General features: G+C 41.6%; 2 protein-coding genes across 3 annotated transcripts; one reads left to right on the top strand and one right to left on the bottom strand.

The window, feature by feature from the left end:
* Window positions 1-594: 594 nt before the first annotated feature.
* On the bottom strand, window positions 595-7,179 carry ftr83 (finTRIM family, member 83). 2 transcript variants are annotated; one of them, XM_052047850.1, is made up of 7 exons: window positions 6,490-7,179; window positions 6,027-6,122; window positions 5,607-5,840; window positions 5,322-5,481; window positions 5,171-5,227; window positions 3,361-3,426; window positions 595-1,419 (listed from the first exon to the last, which is right to left on the bottom strand). In XM_052047850.1, the coding sequence occupies exons 1-7, from the start codon at window positions 7,063-7,065 to the stop codon at window positions 893-895; spliced, it is 1,716 nt and encodes a 571-aa protein (XP_051903810.1). In that variant the 5' UTR covers window positions 7,066-7,179; the 3' UTR covers window positions 595-892. The 2 variants fall into 2 exon arrangements, with proteins under 2 accessions (XP_051903810.1, XP_051903812.1); XM_052047852.1 differs by lacking the exon at window positions 595-1,419 and adding an exon at window positions 2,621-2,981.
* A 3,439-nt stretch (window positions 7,180-10,618) lies between these two features.
* ftr82 (finTRIM family, member 82) lies at window positions 10,619-17,231 on the top strand. Its single transcript, XM_052047847.1, has 7 exons — window positions 10,619-11,610; window positions 12,752-12,847; window positions 13,124-13,357; window positions 13,596-13,755; window positions 13,835-13,891; window positions 15,245-15,322; window positions 16,013-17,231. The coding sequence occupies exons 1-7, from the start codon at window positions 11,020-11,022 to the stop codon at window positions 16,531-16,533; spliced, it is 1,737 nt and encodes a 578-aa protein (XP_051903807.1). The 5' UTR covers window positions 10,619-11,019; the 3' UTR covers window positions 16,534-17,231.
* The last annotated feature ends 230 nt before the right edge of the window (window positions 17,232-17,461 follow it).

The following is a 17,461-nucleotide window of genomic DNA, read 5'->3' as shown; positions in this document are numbered from 1 at the left end:
AGAGGTCTATAGTAAACGCCGGCAGGCCAAAGAGACGGAGTGTAGAAACTCGAATGACATTTACAGAAAATAAGGTGCTCTCGTCACCAACGACTGCAATATATTGTGATGTTTCTTAAGTGCGTACATGCGCTCATTGGAATGAAAAATAATAAAAATGAGTTATGCAAAACACAAAGGCGCTTTATAAACCTAGCAAAATATTACAGAAAAAAGGCTTTTATTCCTCATCTTGTCAGAAAAGAGAAACATGAACACTATGGAAATAAGGCAATCGAAATGTTTTTCCAGACTATTCATATTCAAAGTTTCTGCTTTAAGTATTATAATAAATAAACTATTTAATCCAGTCTGCCCACAGACTGGATTTAGATGTTAAATTTCGGCACCTGGAAGCTTGAGTGATTGAGTTTGACATGCGTCTCCAGTTTTTAGTCTGTGAAACTAGGGGGCTGTCATATTTCTTCTGATAAAAGATGACCCTGATTAAATGAACATTTACAGCATTCCTTTTTCAAGATCAGATGTCTGCCTTTTTGGAGATTTGTCATGAAAAAATATACCAAAAAACAGCACAGACCACTCAACACCACACACCTTCATAAAATGTTTATTGATAAAAAATAAATGTTGTACAAATGGCCTATACAAATCACATCAGATCTTTCAATCAGTACAATTTATACTCATTTAAATGCAGATTTATACAGGACACTCCCTGACTTGGTTCATCCGATTGCACAAATTCGTAGAATATTCATAGTCATCAACAATATACTGTAGTTTCCCCAACTAACCAAATATATGTATAACTTTCAACGTGCTTGATGTAATTAAATCATATTTGTCTTACAACAGTGAACTGACTACTGTACATAGATGTGTGTTCTAATCAGAGTTGGATGAGTGTGATGGCTGACTCGTACCAAACCCAAAAGCCTGGGTAGACAGCCTCACCGAATGAAGCCTTAAAGCGGTGAATGAGAGACATTGTTTCCCCAAGAGAGTAAAAAGACAGAGTTCCCCCACCGTGGTCCAAGAAGACCCCAATTCGAGAAGAGTATGGTGCGTTGACCTCGATCTGGTCCTTGTTGTGGCGTGCAGAGTAGCTGGAGTCAGAGCAAAAGAGACTCCAAGACTTGCGGTTGTAGCCGATGCGACAGCTATCCCCGTAACCGGATCTCTTGATGCTTTTGTAGGTGACACCCATGGCAGCCCCCTCCCCACTCCAGTCGACCTCCCAGTAGTAGGCGCCACCTGAGAGGGCCTCCATGCACAGGACCTGGGGCAAAGAGTCAAATCTAGCGGAATTGTCTCCGTAGGATTGGGGTTCTCTCCTGAGGGTAGCTTTCCTGTTCCCGCGGGAAAGGTGGAGCTGTCGGTACGCCGTGTTTGGGTCCAGAGTAAGATGGCATGCGTCTAAGAAGAGACACAAGGTATGGATTTTAGAAGATTACATAACATCACTTAAAAAACAGAAATAGTAAAACGCAAGATGAGAAAAGCTTATTTGTCACATGTCCCATCACCACTGCAGCAGCAGCTTCAAATCCTAAATTTGAGCACAACAGTTGGATTCTTTCACCTACGCAGGAATCCCTCATTGAACAAGCAACACTATATGCTTAATTACACAGGTCACTTAATGTTACCCAAAAATGTTAGCAGAGATGTAAAGAAACTTTCCGATAATTTTTGTGCTGATTCCAACCATTCCCTCATTTTCATACCCATAATAACAATAAGATAAAATAGGGTTTAGTCAAATATTTTTGTCACATTTTTTTCAATTAGGAATCGGGTTCAACAACAGGAGGAATTTTGTTTTTCTGAAACTGTATAAGGACTGAGTCGGCCCACAAATTCTCAAAATCTGCATGTAACTGACGCAAATTGAAATGCGTCCAAATTTTTTTTAACACAAACCTCCAAATTCTTCACATAACATTGAGAATCATCAGGGGGAAAAAAAATAATTTTAAAAAATGGATTGAACTGCCCGAAGACAGCTGGGATAGGCTCCAGCGCCCCCCGTGACCCTAGTGAGGATCAAGCGGCTTGGAAGATGAATGAATGAATGAATGAAGGATTGAAAAAAAATCTGTGAAAATGTGAATCCGCAGGTGCCGGATGATGAGTATGAGAGGGTCGACTGTACTACTACACTACTGCTCATAGTAATACTAATACCAATACAAAAACTGAATGTATTTTTGACAGATTTTTAAAAATTGTGGGTTTTTTCTCTTTGTCTAGCTAGCACATTCAGTTTTTGACATTTTCATTTTTTTGTTTTTAAGTCTGACCAATAAAGCTTGTTCCATACATATTTTAATATGTGATGTAAATTATAGCATGACAATTCAGGAAAAAAAATCCACCTGTTGCTCAAATCTTTTTTCATAAATATTACAAAATGTATTACCGTCTTACTTATTGTTATTATTAGTATTAGTATTATGAACACTTGATGTGCTTGAGTAAAACGAGGCAAAATTTGGAATCAGTGCAAAGAATTCATCTAGCGTTTACTTGCATCTTAGATTTTTAAAAAAGTCAGGAAATATGTTGACAAGTGTTTGGATGTGCCCAATAAGAACATAATACATATCACCACTCATGTATTCTGTAATGTTTTGTCTGTTATTTGTGAAGCACTTTTCAAGGTACTTCACAATGATTTAAAAATGCACGACATGCCACTACTGATTAAAAGTAAGTTTGAATAAAGCATGTTCTTAGACCTGGATCGTTCTATGCTGAAGAAATGAGTCGCTGTGGAAAAGGCTCAAAGGTAAGATGGGAATGTGGATTGAAGCAGAAAAGCGTGAGACCCTCTGGCTTTACACATCAAACAAATGAGAATCATTGCAGGGGTTAGATGTCACCTGCCTGCTATGTCTCTCTCTCTCCCTCTCCCTCTCCAGATCACAGTTGGTGGGACACCCGGCGGCCCCTGCTAGTTCTGCCCGGTTTATTATCTGGAATGCCAGAGGTATCAACACTGCTTGTAAGTTTGACCACAAACAGAAACCTGCAGTAACATAACTAGCATATTGCATTGAAAGCTCAGGCTTGGATTCATACAAGCTACAAGCATACCTATTTTTTTTTTTGGGGTGGTTATTTTCAAAGATAGCTTTTTTTTAACCCTAATCTTTTTACAGCAAATCAGTGTCACTTTCTCCGTTACAAGGTGGGACAAATAAAGTACAGTATATCCAGGAAAAAACATGTTGGGTTTGTGGTCAGCCACAGGGTCTGACAGGGGAGCTGATGAGCACCAAATGCAACTTAAGCGCTGAAACGAGCGAGAAGAGAGTACAGGAATCAGCGGAAGCGAAATCAGCTGACACTCACATTTCAGGAAGTCGTCCCTGTGCTGTGGTTCCTGCAGTTGCACAGATCTGTACATGGGAGCGTCATCTGCAGTGGTACCAAAAACAACAAAAACATCCTGATCAGAACATGTTGTGTAAAAAAAAGTGCTGTTAAAGCAGATAAGCAAAACTTGATGTCAGTACTGTGCAAAGTAAACCGTAACTTCATGGCATTTACAGGGTCAAGGCAAACAATGGCTGGATTCAAAGGACAATGGGTGTGTTCATGTAAACTCAAGTCACATTACAATCAAGGTAAACATTTGAACAAGTGGCTACCAAGTGACGTCAAATTACACCACATGAATCAAATACAAAAGCAGTGGGAAAATATTCGATTGAACTGTGCACAACTTTGTAGAAGATAGACAACTCTTGACTCTTTCAAGCCAAGTGATGCAAAAGTCACCCAATGCGTTCATTTCAAATTGAAACACATCTCTTTGATGACTTTGTCCTGCCTGCAAAATACAGAGCTGATATGTCGCTAAGGATAAAACGAAAAGTATATAACAGAGTGCATGTTATAAAGTCAGCCATGTTTAGAATGTGAAGTAGGGCTGGGTAATTCATTGTATTATCATCGTGAAAGAAAAGAAAAAAAGATTATTGTACAAAGCGGTGTGGTATATATGCAAGTTCCAGATGTTGTCAAAGTACGGTACCCTGAATGCACCATACTACTTGCATGGCAAGCGTGTGATGTTATGTGATTCTGCCCTGCTTGTGCTTTAAACTCTTTAATGACAACCCAGTTAGAGTTTAGTATAAAAGAAAAAACTCAACAAAAATAATTACACGCCTTATATATTTAAATACAAGACGTGCTTCGTTTTGAAAACATCGTTTTTGCTAGTGCTAAAGTCAATGTAAAATAACATTGACGTGCTAACGGGAAATTAGTGTCGAGCTCTGAGAGTGATATTCTATCAAATAATGAATATTCATACACAAACGCTACACAAGTGAAACAGCAATGCTCAAATGCACACATTCTTCTAATCTTTGAAAAACGTGTTAAACATTTTTTTCCCCTCTCCCTACCCAGCGTTTTTCCTTTCTCAATTCTGATTGTAATTTCCCCATTGCGGGACAAATAAAGGATATCTTAATCATAATCTTAAAATTATTTCATACTAATAGGACGCAACTGTCTTCTTCGACCCTTCTTGTCTCAAAAGTAGGCACTGCTCAGCAATTTATTAAAACACAGTATTTATATATTTTTTTAATTCTATGTATAATTTTTTTTACTTTGTTAGCGAGTTATTTTTTCAAATTCTATTCAAAGTTAAATTTTCAAGAATTCAAGGCTACATCAGAATGAAAATGCAGGAAACTTGAAATTGAAGTGACATTTAATATATTATTTTTATTGACAAAGACAACACAGTATTCAAGAATAAAGTGTTCAACATGCGGGAATGTATGTGAATGAGGATGATTGTTTTGAATAGTTGAGTTTTAGTATAGTTTTTTGAAATATTAAGCTATGAGATCAATGAATAATATTTTTATTAATCCTGATTTAAATATCAATCTAAATATCGTGATTATTATTTTTTCCATGATCACAGTCATAATGTGAAGACATTTCTGCATCTGCCAAGCCCAATTGCAGTTAAGGGTGACAACCTAGTTTGTTGTTTTAAAATGTAAGTAATAAAATTTTATGACGGCAATAATTTGACCCCGAGTTGGAGTACTTGTAAATGCATTATTTTCAATGGGTGAACTGTTGAGAAAAAAGAGAGAAAAAGAGTTCAAAATGAGGTTTTCACCGAACTCACCTTTATATGCACGTTTCTTTTTACCATCCTCCAGTTGACAAAAGGTCATTTTGTTCACTGTAAACACAAATATGTGTTGGCATTGTCAGAGAATAACAATGGGTTGTATAATAAAGCCACATAATAATCACAATAAGTGACTCATTCTCACCTGTCTTGGCTACTTTAACCAGTTCATCATTGCCAAATTCACTCATGTGCTGTTTCGTCTCAGACACGGCCTTAGTAACTGGATCGAAGGTGAAGTAAGGGTTCACGGTCACTGTGGGCAGCTCCTCAGCCTCGGTCTGGGCTATCAACATGTGGTAGCTCTGATAACGAAAGGGAAAAAAATTGAGAAGTAAGGGTACACTTACGCATTTCAGTAAAAATAAATACAAAAAAAAGCAAATGAAGTGCACCCAATCATATTGTTGTTGTTCAGTCGCCACGTTACCTGAATGAAGTGGATGTGGTCCTCAGTGCGCGACAGCTGAGTGATCTCATTGTCTCTCCTCTTCAGGTCGGTGATCTCGTGGGTCAGACGCTCCACGTGACCCTCGGCATTGTTGAGTGCCGCTCGCTTATTGGTGGAGATCAGTTTCGCCATCTCTTGCTGCATTCTCTCAATGGAGCGGATCATATCGCTAAACATCTTCTCGCATTCCTGCATTGCTCTATGGGCTGAGTTCTGCGCAGGAAACGGGTGGAGGCCATAAATCAAGCGGGTGTCAACTTTTTTTTTTTTACAAATATCCTGAACAAAGCTTTCCCAACATGAAGGAATGACAAACGTGTAGGAAGTTGATTCAACATCCTATTCAATATGCAAGTGGTTTGCCTGGATTTCTCATCCTGATAAATGACTCTTCCGAACCTTGAGTGCATCAACTGCTTGTTTCAGTTCCTCCATCTGTTTGAGTCGATCATGAATCCTCTCCTGGATCTCAGCCTGGGTGGCACCTAAGCGTTGCTATGGAGGCGACAATGATTGGATTAACTTGTCACAAACCGTCGGGAAAGTAGCAAAATTGACAAAAAATTCTGACATTTAGATTTATTTATTTTTACCCCACTTTGTTTGATTATAGCAGGGGTAGGGAACTGCGGTTCGTCAAGAGCCATATTGCACCTGTTTTGGATCTCTCTCTACTTCCACACACCTGATTCAAACGATCAGCTCATCAGCTAACTCTGTAGAAGCCCGGCACAATCATCATCAATTGAATCAGGTGTGTTGGAATAGGGACAACGCTAAAACAGGTCGGATATGGCTGTCGAGGAACCGGAGTTCCCTACCTCCGGATTATAGTATTGTACGACGTCACTTAATTGCTTACCTGTTCTTCCGCCCTCTCCTGCTCGGCAGACACCATGTCGTGCCCTTTGTGTTCCTTCACCGTACACAGGACGCAGATACACATTTGGTCAGTGCGACAGAACAGCTCCAGACCTTTCTGATGCTGGGGACAGATCTGCCGGTCCAGATGGCCGATTTCGTCCACCAGCTTGTGTCGTTTAAAAGTAGCCGACTCGTAATGGGGTTTGAGGTGCCTCTCGCAGTAGGATGCCAAGCACATCAAGCAGGTCTTGATGGCTTTGTTCTTCTTGCCGACGCAGATGTCACAGCCCACGTCCTGCGGTCCGGCTATGTTGTAGTCAGGGGATGGTGGTGGCGGCGGGAAGCCGTCTGAATTGCGTTGCAAGGTAGAATGCCGAGAACCTCCAATGCGTCTAGGCGTAGGCCTCTTGTTGTAGGTAACCCGGCACTGAGGACACAGGTATGTGCCCGTGTGGTCTGCGTGGTCCCAGTATGTCTTCAGACAAATGGAGCAGAAAATATGCCCGCATGGAATTGACACGGCATCCCTGAGGTATTCCTTACACAGGTGGCAGTTATCTTGCTCGGACGCCATGGTGTGCAACCGCTTCGGTCCTTTTCACTCAATGCCGTGACACTCAATGGATTGTGTCAGCACAGCAGCAAAATGATCCCAACCCGACTACTGTCGTAAAGTTATATGGAGTAAACAGAGGGAGAGGCTAAACTGGTTAAGCCGAAACCAGTAAAACAAGGGCGGGGCAAGGCAAGGGCACAGCAAAACGTCTTCATCAGTTCGAGAATGAATAAAATGTGAGATGACGTGGTCGTTGAGTAGTTTCATCATTTCTTTTGAATGGGATTGCCTGTAGGCACTCCAAATAAAAAGGAATTCAAAACAGAATTTAGATGGGACCGAATGAACTTTGCACCGCCGATTTGCATTTGAATGAAGAATAAGAACAATGAGGCGTATCTGAAACAATACAGGTGTGTCACAGTTATCATGTAATGATAGCTATTGAAGTCATAGTGCGCCACGAACATATTGTTTGCACGCCTCTTTTTTATGACAATCGGCCGTCATGTCTCATCAATGAAATCCGGAGGGATTGCGTTCCTGCAGTGAAGCGCGGTTAATTGCTTTGATTAGATTCATTTGGCTTGCTTTAATGCTGGACCAGTTATATTTCAACCACTACCTCGCCAAGTTACTCATCAATGTAACTTTTTAGCATTCATTTAAAACACTCATTTCGACTGAGGTCAACATACGAGTTCCGTGGGTTAGTAATTATTTATTTATTTATTTTCAAAACATTGCTGCAGAGACTCTTTTTGACCCAGAAGAATGTTTTGGGGGGTTTCTTTGGGTTTTTTTCTCTGGGTGAAAAAAAATACCTTCAGATGAATGTTTCATTTTACAGTGAACACACATACTTGTACACACATACAAACACAGCTAAGATGGAGTTTCAGGGTTGTTGGAATGGAGCGGAATGCGACTACACTTGATAGCCCAGATAACAGCCGGGGCAAACAGATTCCATTGTTAAAGAGCCAAGATGGCCCCTGCAGAGTGGGCTACTTACAGGTCTGTTGCCCACCAACAACAGCTGATATGCTCGAGCAAAAGGAAAAGGAGAACAGTGTTTCGAAATGATGCTAAGTGAGCCAATCAATCACAACAAACATCAATAATGGACGATGCTCCTTTTAATTGTAACAAGACTTCATCTATCTTTTTTGAAGAACAAATGATTGTTGTAATTCTGATTATTTTTCTTATGACTCATTCAAATTTGCCTGGTTAGAATTGTTGCACGTTTTTACACAGCGGCACGTGAGTTCATATGATTAATGAAACTGAAATGCAAATCCTGTGAAAATAAACGTTTGTTTAAATTCCATAGAGCCGCATTCTTTCTAGTTTCAACAAATCTCGTTGGCTGTAAATTGACACTGAGGAGGTTTTGATAATGAAAACTTGTCTGTACTTTGTTCTGCCAACATAAATGACCTTGGTTTGGACAGTAAATGGACTTTGCTTCCATAAAAAAATATAATGGTGAAGAGGAATCTATTGGCCAATGATTACGGCACTTCATTCTAGTCATTCCATAGGATGTCTATTTAGAGGATTAGTTTGACTAAATTTACTACTACTACTACTTTTTCTTCAACATAACTAACTGACAAAGAGTTTGTTTGCCGATCTGAAGCGAAGGATGTGTCTGTGCATAAAAGTATTAGGGCTACATCACTATTAGGAAAATTAAAGCAAAATCTGCAAAGGTAGGAGATAAAATATGTCATGTGACAAGAGACCCTAATGTTTGGAGAAAAAAAACTACTTTAAGAAATTCTTTTATGACTAGAAAAGACTTATTTTACAAAACTGTCAGAATAAAAAAATGTTCTTATTGTTATTTATGTTATTATTATTAGTAGTAGTAGTAGTACTTGTGACAATGGTCAAAATTCCCACAAAAAAAGCTGATACCAGCCACTTTTGTTGTTCTCTTACATTCATTGGATATTATTTTAATATATTATATATATGAATATATTTTATTAAAATTGTAATTGATGATTAAAAAACCGCAACAACAAAGAACACATTTCCTCCCATGTTTTAGTTTCTGAAAAACACGTAAAGGTTGAGTGACATTGATGGTGCAATCAAAATATTTAATTGTTTTACTAAAGGTGTCGCTTGACAAGCTACTCAACTGTCATAACATTAATCCAGCAAATTTTTGTTGAATTATTCCAATGTTATTTTGTGGAATTAAAAGTGTGTGTAGGGGGGATGGGGGGGATTCTTATTTTTCTAAGTCAGACTCAAACTTTAGTTGTACACATGTTGTACACATTTAGATATTGGCAGTCACACTTGTCCGTGTCTTCACTTTGGGTACCTACCAAAAATCACTTTTGTGTTTTTGAGCCATCATATATTTAGAATGGCGTCTTCCTGTTTTTATTACACACCCTCAGTGAACTCGCACTTTGTTTCCTTCCATAAAATAGCCATGTGTGCTTGCCTGCGCTTTACCCCGCTGAATGCATGCCCGCCACTATCGTAAGCGATGCTGACCTTTCACCTTGAACTCGGTTTAACGACCGATGACTGTGGAGTATCTGTTTGTTCAAAACAGTCCTCCTCAGTTCACAACAAGCGGTTGACTCTTTCCACGGTCCTGTCATTAAAACAAATTAAAACTGCCCTGTATCACAAACATGATCAAGTTTCATCGAGTACAACAACGACATTGTGGCTGCACAGTCTTCCCTTTTTTCTATATCAGAAGTGTGTTAAGTGTTTTCCCCTCCACAACAGCTCGAAGTAGTTAATCTGTAATCACAGGTTGCACCCTCTACTATGGAGGAAGGAAAGGGGGGAAAAAAACCTGCCTTATCACAACCTGACCTAATATGGTGAAGTAATATGCATGAAGTCATGTAGGATACTGAACGAAGAGCGGATACTGCACTTTTAATTGCTTTAAAATGTGTTTCGTTGATGTTGTTTCTAGTTCCGTTGTGGAAAGTAATATTTTTTTTCAGTGTCCATTAAAAAAATAAATACATAAATAAATATTAGAATGACTACGGTCGTGTGTAACTCATCGCCCAGGCCTGATAGAAACACTAATGAGGTGTTTGTGATGTCAGCGTGCACTTGCCTCTTGTGGCTAATTTGAAGAGTGGAGTCGGCAGTTTTCCACGTGATGTAACACTCAAGTATGTCAAACATCTACACACACCTGCAGCTCACAGGAATGTTCCGTTCTGCGGCTCCTTCTGCTGAACAAACAGATGCAATCTCCATATCTGCGGTTATATATTGACCTCTAGGGGTGCATTTGAGCGTCCCAACTGGTTACAATGTAAGAAGTATAACTCGGATCAAAGGCGCGGGAAAAGGATGTTTTCCTGAAAATCTACAAGCTTGTGACATCCGTGTTTGTATATTGGGTGGTCCCTTAAATTCCAGCAGTACCTAACCCTCCTTTTGTGTTTGTTGGACTGTAACCGGTTTAAGACAATGGCGATTCTGTCCGACAACAATAGGTGGAAATACAGCTGTTGAGAAGTGCGCGCAATTCATCTGCCAGATGAGCCACAGGAGGATTTGGAATTAAACCGCGGAGGGGAAATGAAGGCGTTTTTTCGAGCGTATTTCTTTTCTCGTTTTGAACTTTACACATTTCACTCATTCTCTCTTTCAGCCCTTTTCGTTTCCTCTCTTTCCGGCCTACAAGGTTCGCTCTCCCTCCCTCCTGCTTTCTTTCTCTCCTCCCTTGCTCAACCTGCTTATCTGAACAGGGCAGGGCTGCATACACTCACACGGCGCAGGAGGCGGGCCTTGTCTGCTTTCAATCAATAACCTCTGGAATTCAGAAATACAAGTAGGTCCTGTCTCTGGCAGGCTGTACCACACTCAGGAGGGCGGGCTCCCACACAGACTCGGCTCAGCGCTCTTTGCTCCCGGCATTTTCTCTCCACTTCCTCAGGACTGAAAGTGTTCCGTGCGCCCGCTGCAATGGCTGACCACACGTCTCCAGACTACTTTAGTTGTACCCTGTGCGTGAACCTCCTGAGGGACCCTGTCGCTATTCCTTGCGGCCACAGTTTCTGTATGGACTGCATCAGCGGCTACTGGAATGAGGCGGACTACACGGGGATATACATTTGCCCTCAGTGCAAGATCACCTTCACCCAGAGGCCCGTGCTGCGGCCCAACGCCACCCTCAGCATGGTGGCTGAGAAGATCAAGAAGAGTGGTCTGAACCTGAACGTCCACGTGCCCCAAGGGAACGGCTACGCCGGGCCAAGCGACGTCCCTTGTGACTTCTGCTCCGGGAAGAAACTCAAAGCCATCAAGTCCTGCCTGAACTGTTTGGCATCCTACTGTGAGAAACACCTGAAGCCACACTATGAGTCAGCCACATTCAAAAGGCACAAGTTGGTAGACGAGTTGGGAAACCTGGACAGGAAGATTTGCCCGCAGCACCAGAAGTCTTTGGAGCTCTTCTGTCGAACCGACCAAATGTGCATCTGTGCCATCTGCACAGTCAGTGAACACAAAGGCCACGACATCGTTTCTGCTGAGGCCGAGAGGAGTGAGAAACAGGTAGGGTCGTCGGTGAATATGCTTTACTTTGTTGTTCGACAACACAAATACGACAGCTACCTGTTGGATCACTTTACAAAAAGCCTCAGAGAACAAAGATGTGTACTCATGTCATAGTGGTATGGTTAGTCAAGAACCATTCGACAGGGCATGTTGGCTCACTGAAAATTATCTGTTTGTTTTTTTCCCCAACCTTCAGGAAAACCGCCGCACGTACTTTGCACTATTTTTCCAATGGTATCACCTAACTTGGCGGGCATTCACCGCCAAAACCAACGCGGCTCTCTGATTAGTTGCGTGGAGTGTTTGGGGGAGTGTCTCGCTTATCACTACCGAAAGTTGATTTTCAGTGAATGTGGTGTTCCATCTGTGGGAAGGTTTACACAGAAACTTGTTTTCCTGTGCCATTTCCCACCTGTGGGAGGAGGCTCGGAGTGATACTGGAATGTCAGGGAGTCAAGGCTTTCAGCCGCTCAGGATCGTGAATCAAAGCCAAATACAATCGAAGTGCTGTGAGGAAACACAGACGGTCAGCAGACTGTGTTGTGGATGAATCGACATTGTTTATTGTACTTTAACACCCCCCACCTCCCTTCCCCCCTGCCTTCCATTTCCTCACACCAAAGTCTAGTATCTCTAATCAAGACATTTACAATCACAGTTTCACAAATCTCACAGCATCTTCTCCTGTCTCTCCTCCCCCCTCTCACACTCTCCCCTTGCCAGATTCCCCACATTCCACCAGCTTATCTTGAAGAATGGCTTGGTGAGTTTGAGAATAAAGCTGAATTCGAAAAGCCCTCTTTTCTGCAGGCCAGTATGGCGGTCACCTTGAAACATCTCTTGGAAAAAGTCAGCGGTGGTTTCACATTCCTGACATGGCCAGAATTCCATTACAGACCCCCCTGACCCCCCTTATCCCCCCCCCCCCCCCATCTGAGATCAAACCTGCCCCATATTGAGAAGCCTCTTTGAATAAGGTTTATGAGACATGCTGAGTTGGCTGCCTGTACTGCGCTTTCAAATATGACCCCTGTATTTTCTCAACAACAACAATCAAGCCAGCATGACATTGAACTACAACTTTGAGATTTTCTGAAATGCGCTAATAAGTATGATACTAAGAAATCATTTGTTCCAGAAACTCTTGGGAATCTCCACAGCCGAGATTAGACAAAAATGTCAAGAGCGCGTAAAGGAGCTAGAGGAGTTGAAGACGGCGGTGGATTCATTAAAGGTAAGGTCAAGCATTAGAAACTCAGGCTTTAGGATGGCAACGGTCCCAGAACCCGTTGTTATTATTCCTCCTTTATTTCTTATCGTGAAAACGGTTTGGTAAAAACAACAAGACAAATTGAAAGTGGACTAGCAATGAATTGCGCTTAGCCTCGAGGGGGTCCTCTCTCATCACATGACCTTCAAGTTACATCTCATTTGCCTGCACAAATAACACACTGCTCAAGATCGAGTAGTCATACCTCCAGTAAAACGCATCCGCCGTGTTTTTGTGCAGAACTCGGCCCAGCGAGCCATGGTGGAGAGTCAGAAGATGTTTGAGGACATGATTCGTTCCATCGAGAGGATGAGGTCAGAGGTGACCAAACTGATTGGGATCAATGAGAAGGCTGCATTCAACCAATCCGAAGCTTTGGTCGAGCGTCTGGAACAGGAGATTGATGAACTAAAGAAAAAGGAGTCAGGCTTGAAGCAGCTTTATTCTACGGATGACCACATCCACTTTTTGCAGGTATCCTACTTCAGAAACACGGCAGGACTTGATCCTGACATGACCTTTTTTTAACACATATAATAACACACCATATTGTGACAATCCAAAACAGCGAAGCTATGGTTTATGATTCATGTGAGTTGGCAATAAATGAACTGTTTTTACATTCTTACATACAGATACTGTGATCATGGATGTATTTTTGCACTGGGCATATTATTTACATGAATTATTTGTCAAAACTTGCTTCCCTCAGAACTTCAACTACCTATGCACCCCCACCGATGATGGCTTCATACCAAAGGTGACCGTGAACCCCGACTTCTCCTTTGGGGCCGTCAGGAAAGCTGTAGCCGAGATCAAGGAACGGCTGGAAGAATTTGGCAGGGAAGAGCTGCTGAAGATCTCCAAAACAGGTTTGTCTGATTTTCGCAAATAAAAGTGCACCAGAAAAGCTCAAAAAATATTTTTATAAATGTATACCGTGTCTTACAGTGAATGATGTTCCGGTGTACACTACGGAAAGTCGAACACTGGACAGAAGAAGCAGAGGTAGGCTAATGCGCAAAAATAGTTAGAATAACCAGAGTGGGGCTCATTTTTCGCGCTGAGGTTTTATGGCTCAATGCCGCCTTCACCAAAGGTCACAATGTTTTAATCTAGAGCTACAGTTTTACTCTCATTATTGTATCAATGTAAAACCATTCTCTCCAAAAATATTCATCTTGTATTTGATCAAAATCACAACTCAACATGCTTACAAGATCACGATCTGTGTGACTTTGAAGAAATATGAGAACAAAGTAGTTAGTTATAGTGGACAAAAAGACAAAAATGAGACCGATAGGCACTGAATAGTAGATTTATCAATCGATGTTAAGACAGCGACATTTACGCAGCTAACATGTCGTTTCCTGTTAGCATTCCCAATTAAAACATAATCGCATCACTTCCGGTACACCGCTCAGTGGACTGACACCAACTTGATGAACGTCACAGAGCAACACGCACTTCAATCGAGAAAGGTTTTTCCTGCCTGCTTTGTTACCTTTACAAGTCACACCCGTGATTGTTATGCCTCTTTAATGTGGTATTTTGTACAGGCAGGGTATAATAGAGTCACAGTGGCGTTTCTTGTTGTGTATTAAATGATTGCGACTTGGTGACATCTGTAGTCAGTGCTCTATATAATATATTGGTCTATCAATAGCAAGTAATATGTTAGTACTTCATTTGCACGATACAATAGAATACATTCATTCATTCATTCATCTTCCGAGCCGCTTGATCCTCACTAGGGTCGCGGGGGGTGCTGGAGCCTATCCCAGCTGTCTCCGGGCAGTAGGCGGGGGACACCCTGAATTGGTTGCCAGCCAATCGCAGGGCACACAAAGACGAACAACCATCCACGCTCACACTCACACCTAGGGACAATTTAGAGTGTTCAATCAGCCTGCCACGCATGTTTTTGGAATGTGGGAGGAAACCGGAGTACCCGGAGAAAACCCACGCAGGCCCGGGGAGAACATGCAAACTCCACACAGGGAGGCCGGAGTTGGAATCGAACCCGGCACCTCTGCACTGTGAAGCCGACGTGCTAACCACTGGACTACCGGGCCGCCCTAATAGAATACATATTTATTCATATTTATTCACAACTGCTGCAACAAGGCAACTGTAAATTTAAATATTACAAATGCACTTTATTTACTGATTTCAAAATGTATCCTCGGTCTGGAGGAAATTAATGTGCGGGCTGGAAAAGCAGCTCAAGCATAACATGTAGCACCCGGGCCCACAGGAAATCACCTGGTTCTCCAGATTACCCACTCCTGTCCTGACCCGTCAATGCACGAGTTCAAACAACACAGCCGACAGATTTTTTAAATGCTGTTTGATTTGCAGGTAAAGACCACAATATGACCACAGTGGACAGCAACCCCGCTCCCCCAGAGCCAAGGACCAGAGCAGATTTTATCAAATGTATGTATTCACAATAGCTTTTTAAAGGAGACAAATTATGCTTATGTTACTTTTCTGGAATACTTTTGTCAAAATTGCCACATATTACACACCCTATTTCTTGTCTTGCTGAAATTAGCTCATTTTCAGGGGCTAGCCCTCTCATATGCAAGTAGGCTATTGTATACCTCGACCCGATATATTTGTCGATCTGAGCCAATGGTGAATCTGGCTTTCGCTACAATGACTACCCGGTATTGTGGTGGGGCAGTTGTTAATTCGGGCGATGCAGCATGATTCTTGGAAATGGAGTTATGGGAGCAGTATGAGACTGTGGGGCGTCTCCACTTGATACTGGCAGTGTAGTCCGGCCATCACTTGAAAGTGGCTCAGGATCTTTGTCCACCCTCGTAGGTCATGTCATGGGTGGAAAAATTCATGGGGATGATTATTATGTAAAATATCCCCACTGTTACATAACAGTGAAGTGGTAATGCAGAACAGTTTGCTCACAATGCAAAATGGACAGATCAAAGATTTACAGTACCTGGTTGTTTCGTTTCACAATAAGTGCTTGGGCAGGCGTGATTGATATTTGTATACAAGCCATTAAAAAGTAACATTTGCATTATATGTCCATTTTAGCACTATTACATTTGACTTCACGTACTTTAGTTAGAAAATAAAAGTTAATTGCTTCTCTTAATGCAGACTTCTGCCAGCTGAAGTTGGATCCAATCACAGCCTACAAAGAGCTGTACATCTCTGAGCACAGCAGAAAAGTCATCCGAACCAGGGACCTGCAGCCATATGGGGACAACCCAGACAGGTTTGACAGTTTTGCCCAGGTTCTGTGCCGGGAAGGTCTGTCTGGCGGCCGCTTCTATTGGGAGATAGAGTGGAGTGGGGAGTTCTCCATCGGAGCTGCCTATAGGGGCATCAGCCGGAAGGGCAAAGGCTCGTTGTGTCTGCTGGGCTACAACGATAAATCCTGGAGTCTACTCTGCTCCGACACCGGCTACTCGGCCTGGCACAACAGAGTTGATAAAGCCGTCAGCGGCCCTCACTCTCCGAGGATAGGCGTGTACTTGGACCATAGCGCAGGCGTGCTAGCTTTTTATAGCATTGGAAGTAGCATGACGCTGCTGCACAGGTTTGAGACCACGTTCACTGAGCCCCTTTACCCAGGCTTTGGAGTTGGAACCTCGGTCAAAATCTGCACCATCAAATGAACATATTTGACCCAACACTTACATTTTGATGTCTTTTACTGCATGATGCTTTTAAAATATGTATTTTTGCATAACATTGACAATGTTACACTGTTTAGAGCTGTTTTCCACCAAAATGTGTAAACCGTCACATACTGTATTATTATACATTTTCAAAATCAAATTACTGTAACACTTTCAAAGATCACTGCCAAAAAAAGCCCTTTAAAAGTGGTATGCTTCACCTCAAGTTACAGTGCATGTCACATCCTGATATTTCATATTTATCTTGCGTGAGAGGATGTGTCAAAGTTTCTTATAGTCAAAACAGATAACTGGATGCATTGTCGCATTTTTCTTTGTGACCATAATTTTAAAAAACTGGAAAAATGATTTCATGCCCTCATATTTGCCTTTTCACAGTTCAACTAACTTTCTATTTAACGTTATGCATGTTTACTTACATAGGCGACTGTTTATTGAAAACCCTGAAGATAATTGTTATACAAAACAGTCTTATTTTATATTTTGGAAAGATTTATAGTTTTGAATAAAGAGCGAAATAAAAAAGGTACCGTAGTTTGTTTCATTGTTTTTTCCACCCTCAAGGCAACAGTTATGTAAGTACACATGACAGGCGTTGTCGAACACATAAGGTGTGTCGTCTAGCAAATGTACCACCAGCTCCCTCTAGTGGATGATGACAGCAACAGATTTTTTTTTAAATTATTTGTTCTGAGGTTGCCCGTTGTCAAACGTTCTCATACTTCAGCCTCCACTTTGAAGTTCCTGCAAACCAAAACGGTTGAGATAGGCCAATTCGGTCATAAGACATGAACATTATTGAGCATTTGACTGGCAAGATGAAGCAGGTGGGTTCGGAAATGAAACCAAATCTTGAATTCTGGAATTCCTACAAGGCTGCGTTCTTTGCCATCCCACTACTTAG

The sequence above is a fragment of the Hippocampus zosterae genome, chromosome 16 (genome assembly GCF_025434085.1).
Source record: "Hippocampus zosterae strain Florida chromosome 16, ASM2543408v3, whole genome shotgun sequence".
Lineage (NCBI taxonomy): Eukaryota > Metazoa > Chordata > Actinopteri > Syngnathiformes > Syngnathidae > Hippocampus > Hippocampus zosterae.
The sequence above is the reverse complement of the archived record's forward strand: the minus strand, read 5'-3'. Positions and strand labels throughout refer to the sequence as shown.

Excerpts from the sequence above, each read along its gene's own strand:
- ftr83 (XM_052047850.1), bottom strand. The coding sequence starts at position 7,065 with ATGGCGTCCGAGCAAGATAACTGCCACCTGTGTAAGGAATACCTCAGG. Across the intron at positions 6,123-6,489 it reads AGGAGAGGGCGGAAGAACAG|CAACGCTTAGGTGCCACCCA; the intron begins GTAAGCAATTAA and ends TCGCCTCCATAG. Across the intron at positions 5,482-5,606 it reads ACCACATCCACTTCATTCAG|AGCTACCACATGTTGATAGC; the intron begins GTAACGTGGCGA and ends TTTCGTTATCAG.
- ftr82 (XM_052047847.1), top strand. The coding sequence starts at position 11,020 with ATGGCTGACCACACGTCTCCAGACTACTTTAGTTGTACCCTGTGCGTG. Across the intron at positions 13,358-13,595 it reads ACCACATCCACTTTTTGCAG|AACTTCAACTACCTATGCAC; the intron begins GTATCCTACTTC and ends TGCTTCCCTCAG. Across the intron at positions 15,323-16,012 it reads CAGAGCAGATTTTATCAAAT|ACTTCTGCCAGCTGAAGTTG; the intron begins GTATGTATTCAC and ends CTCTTAATGCAG.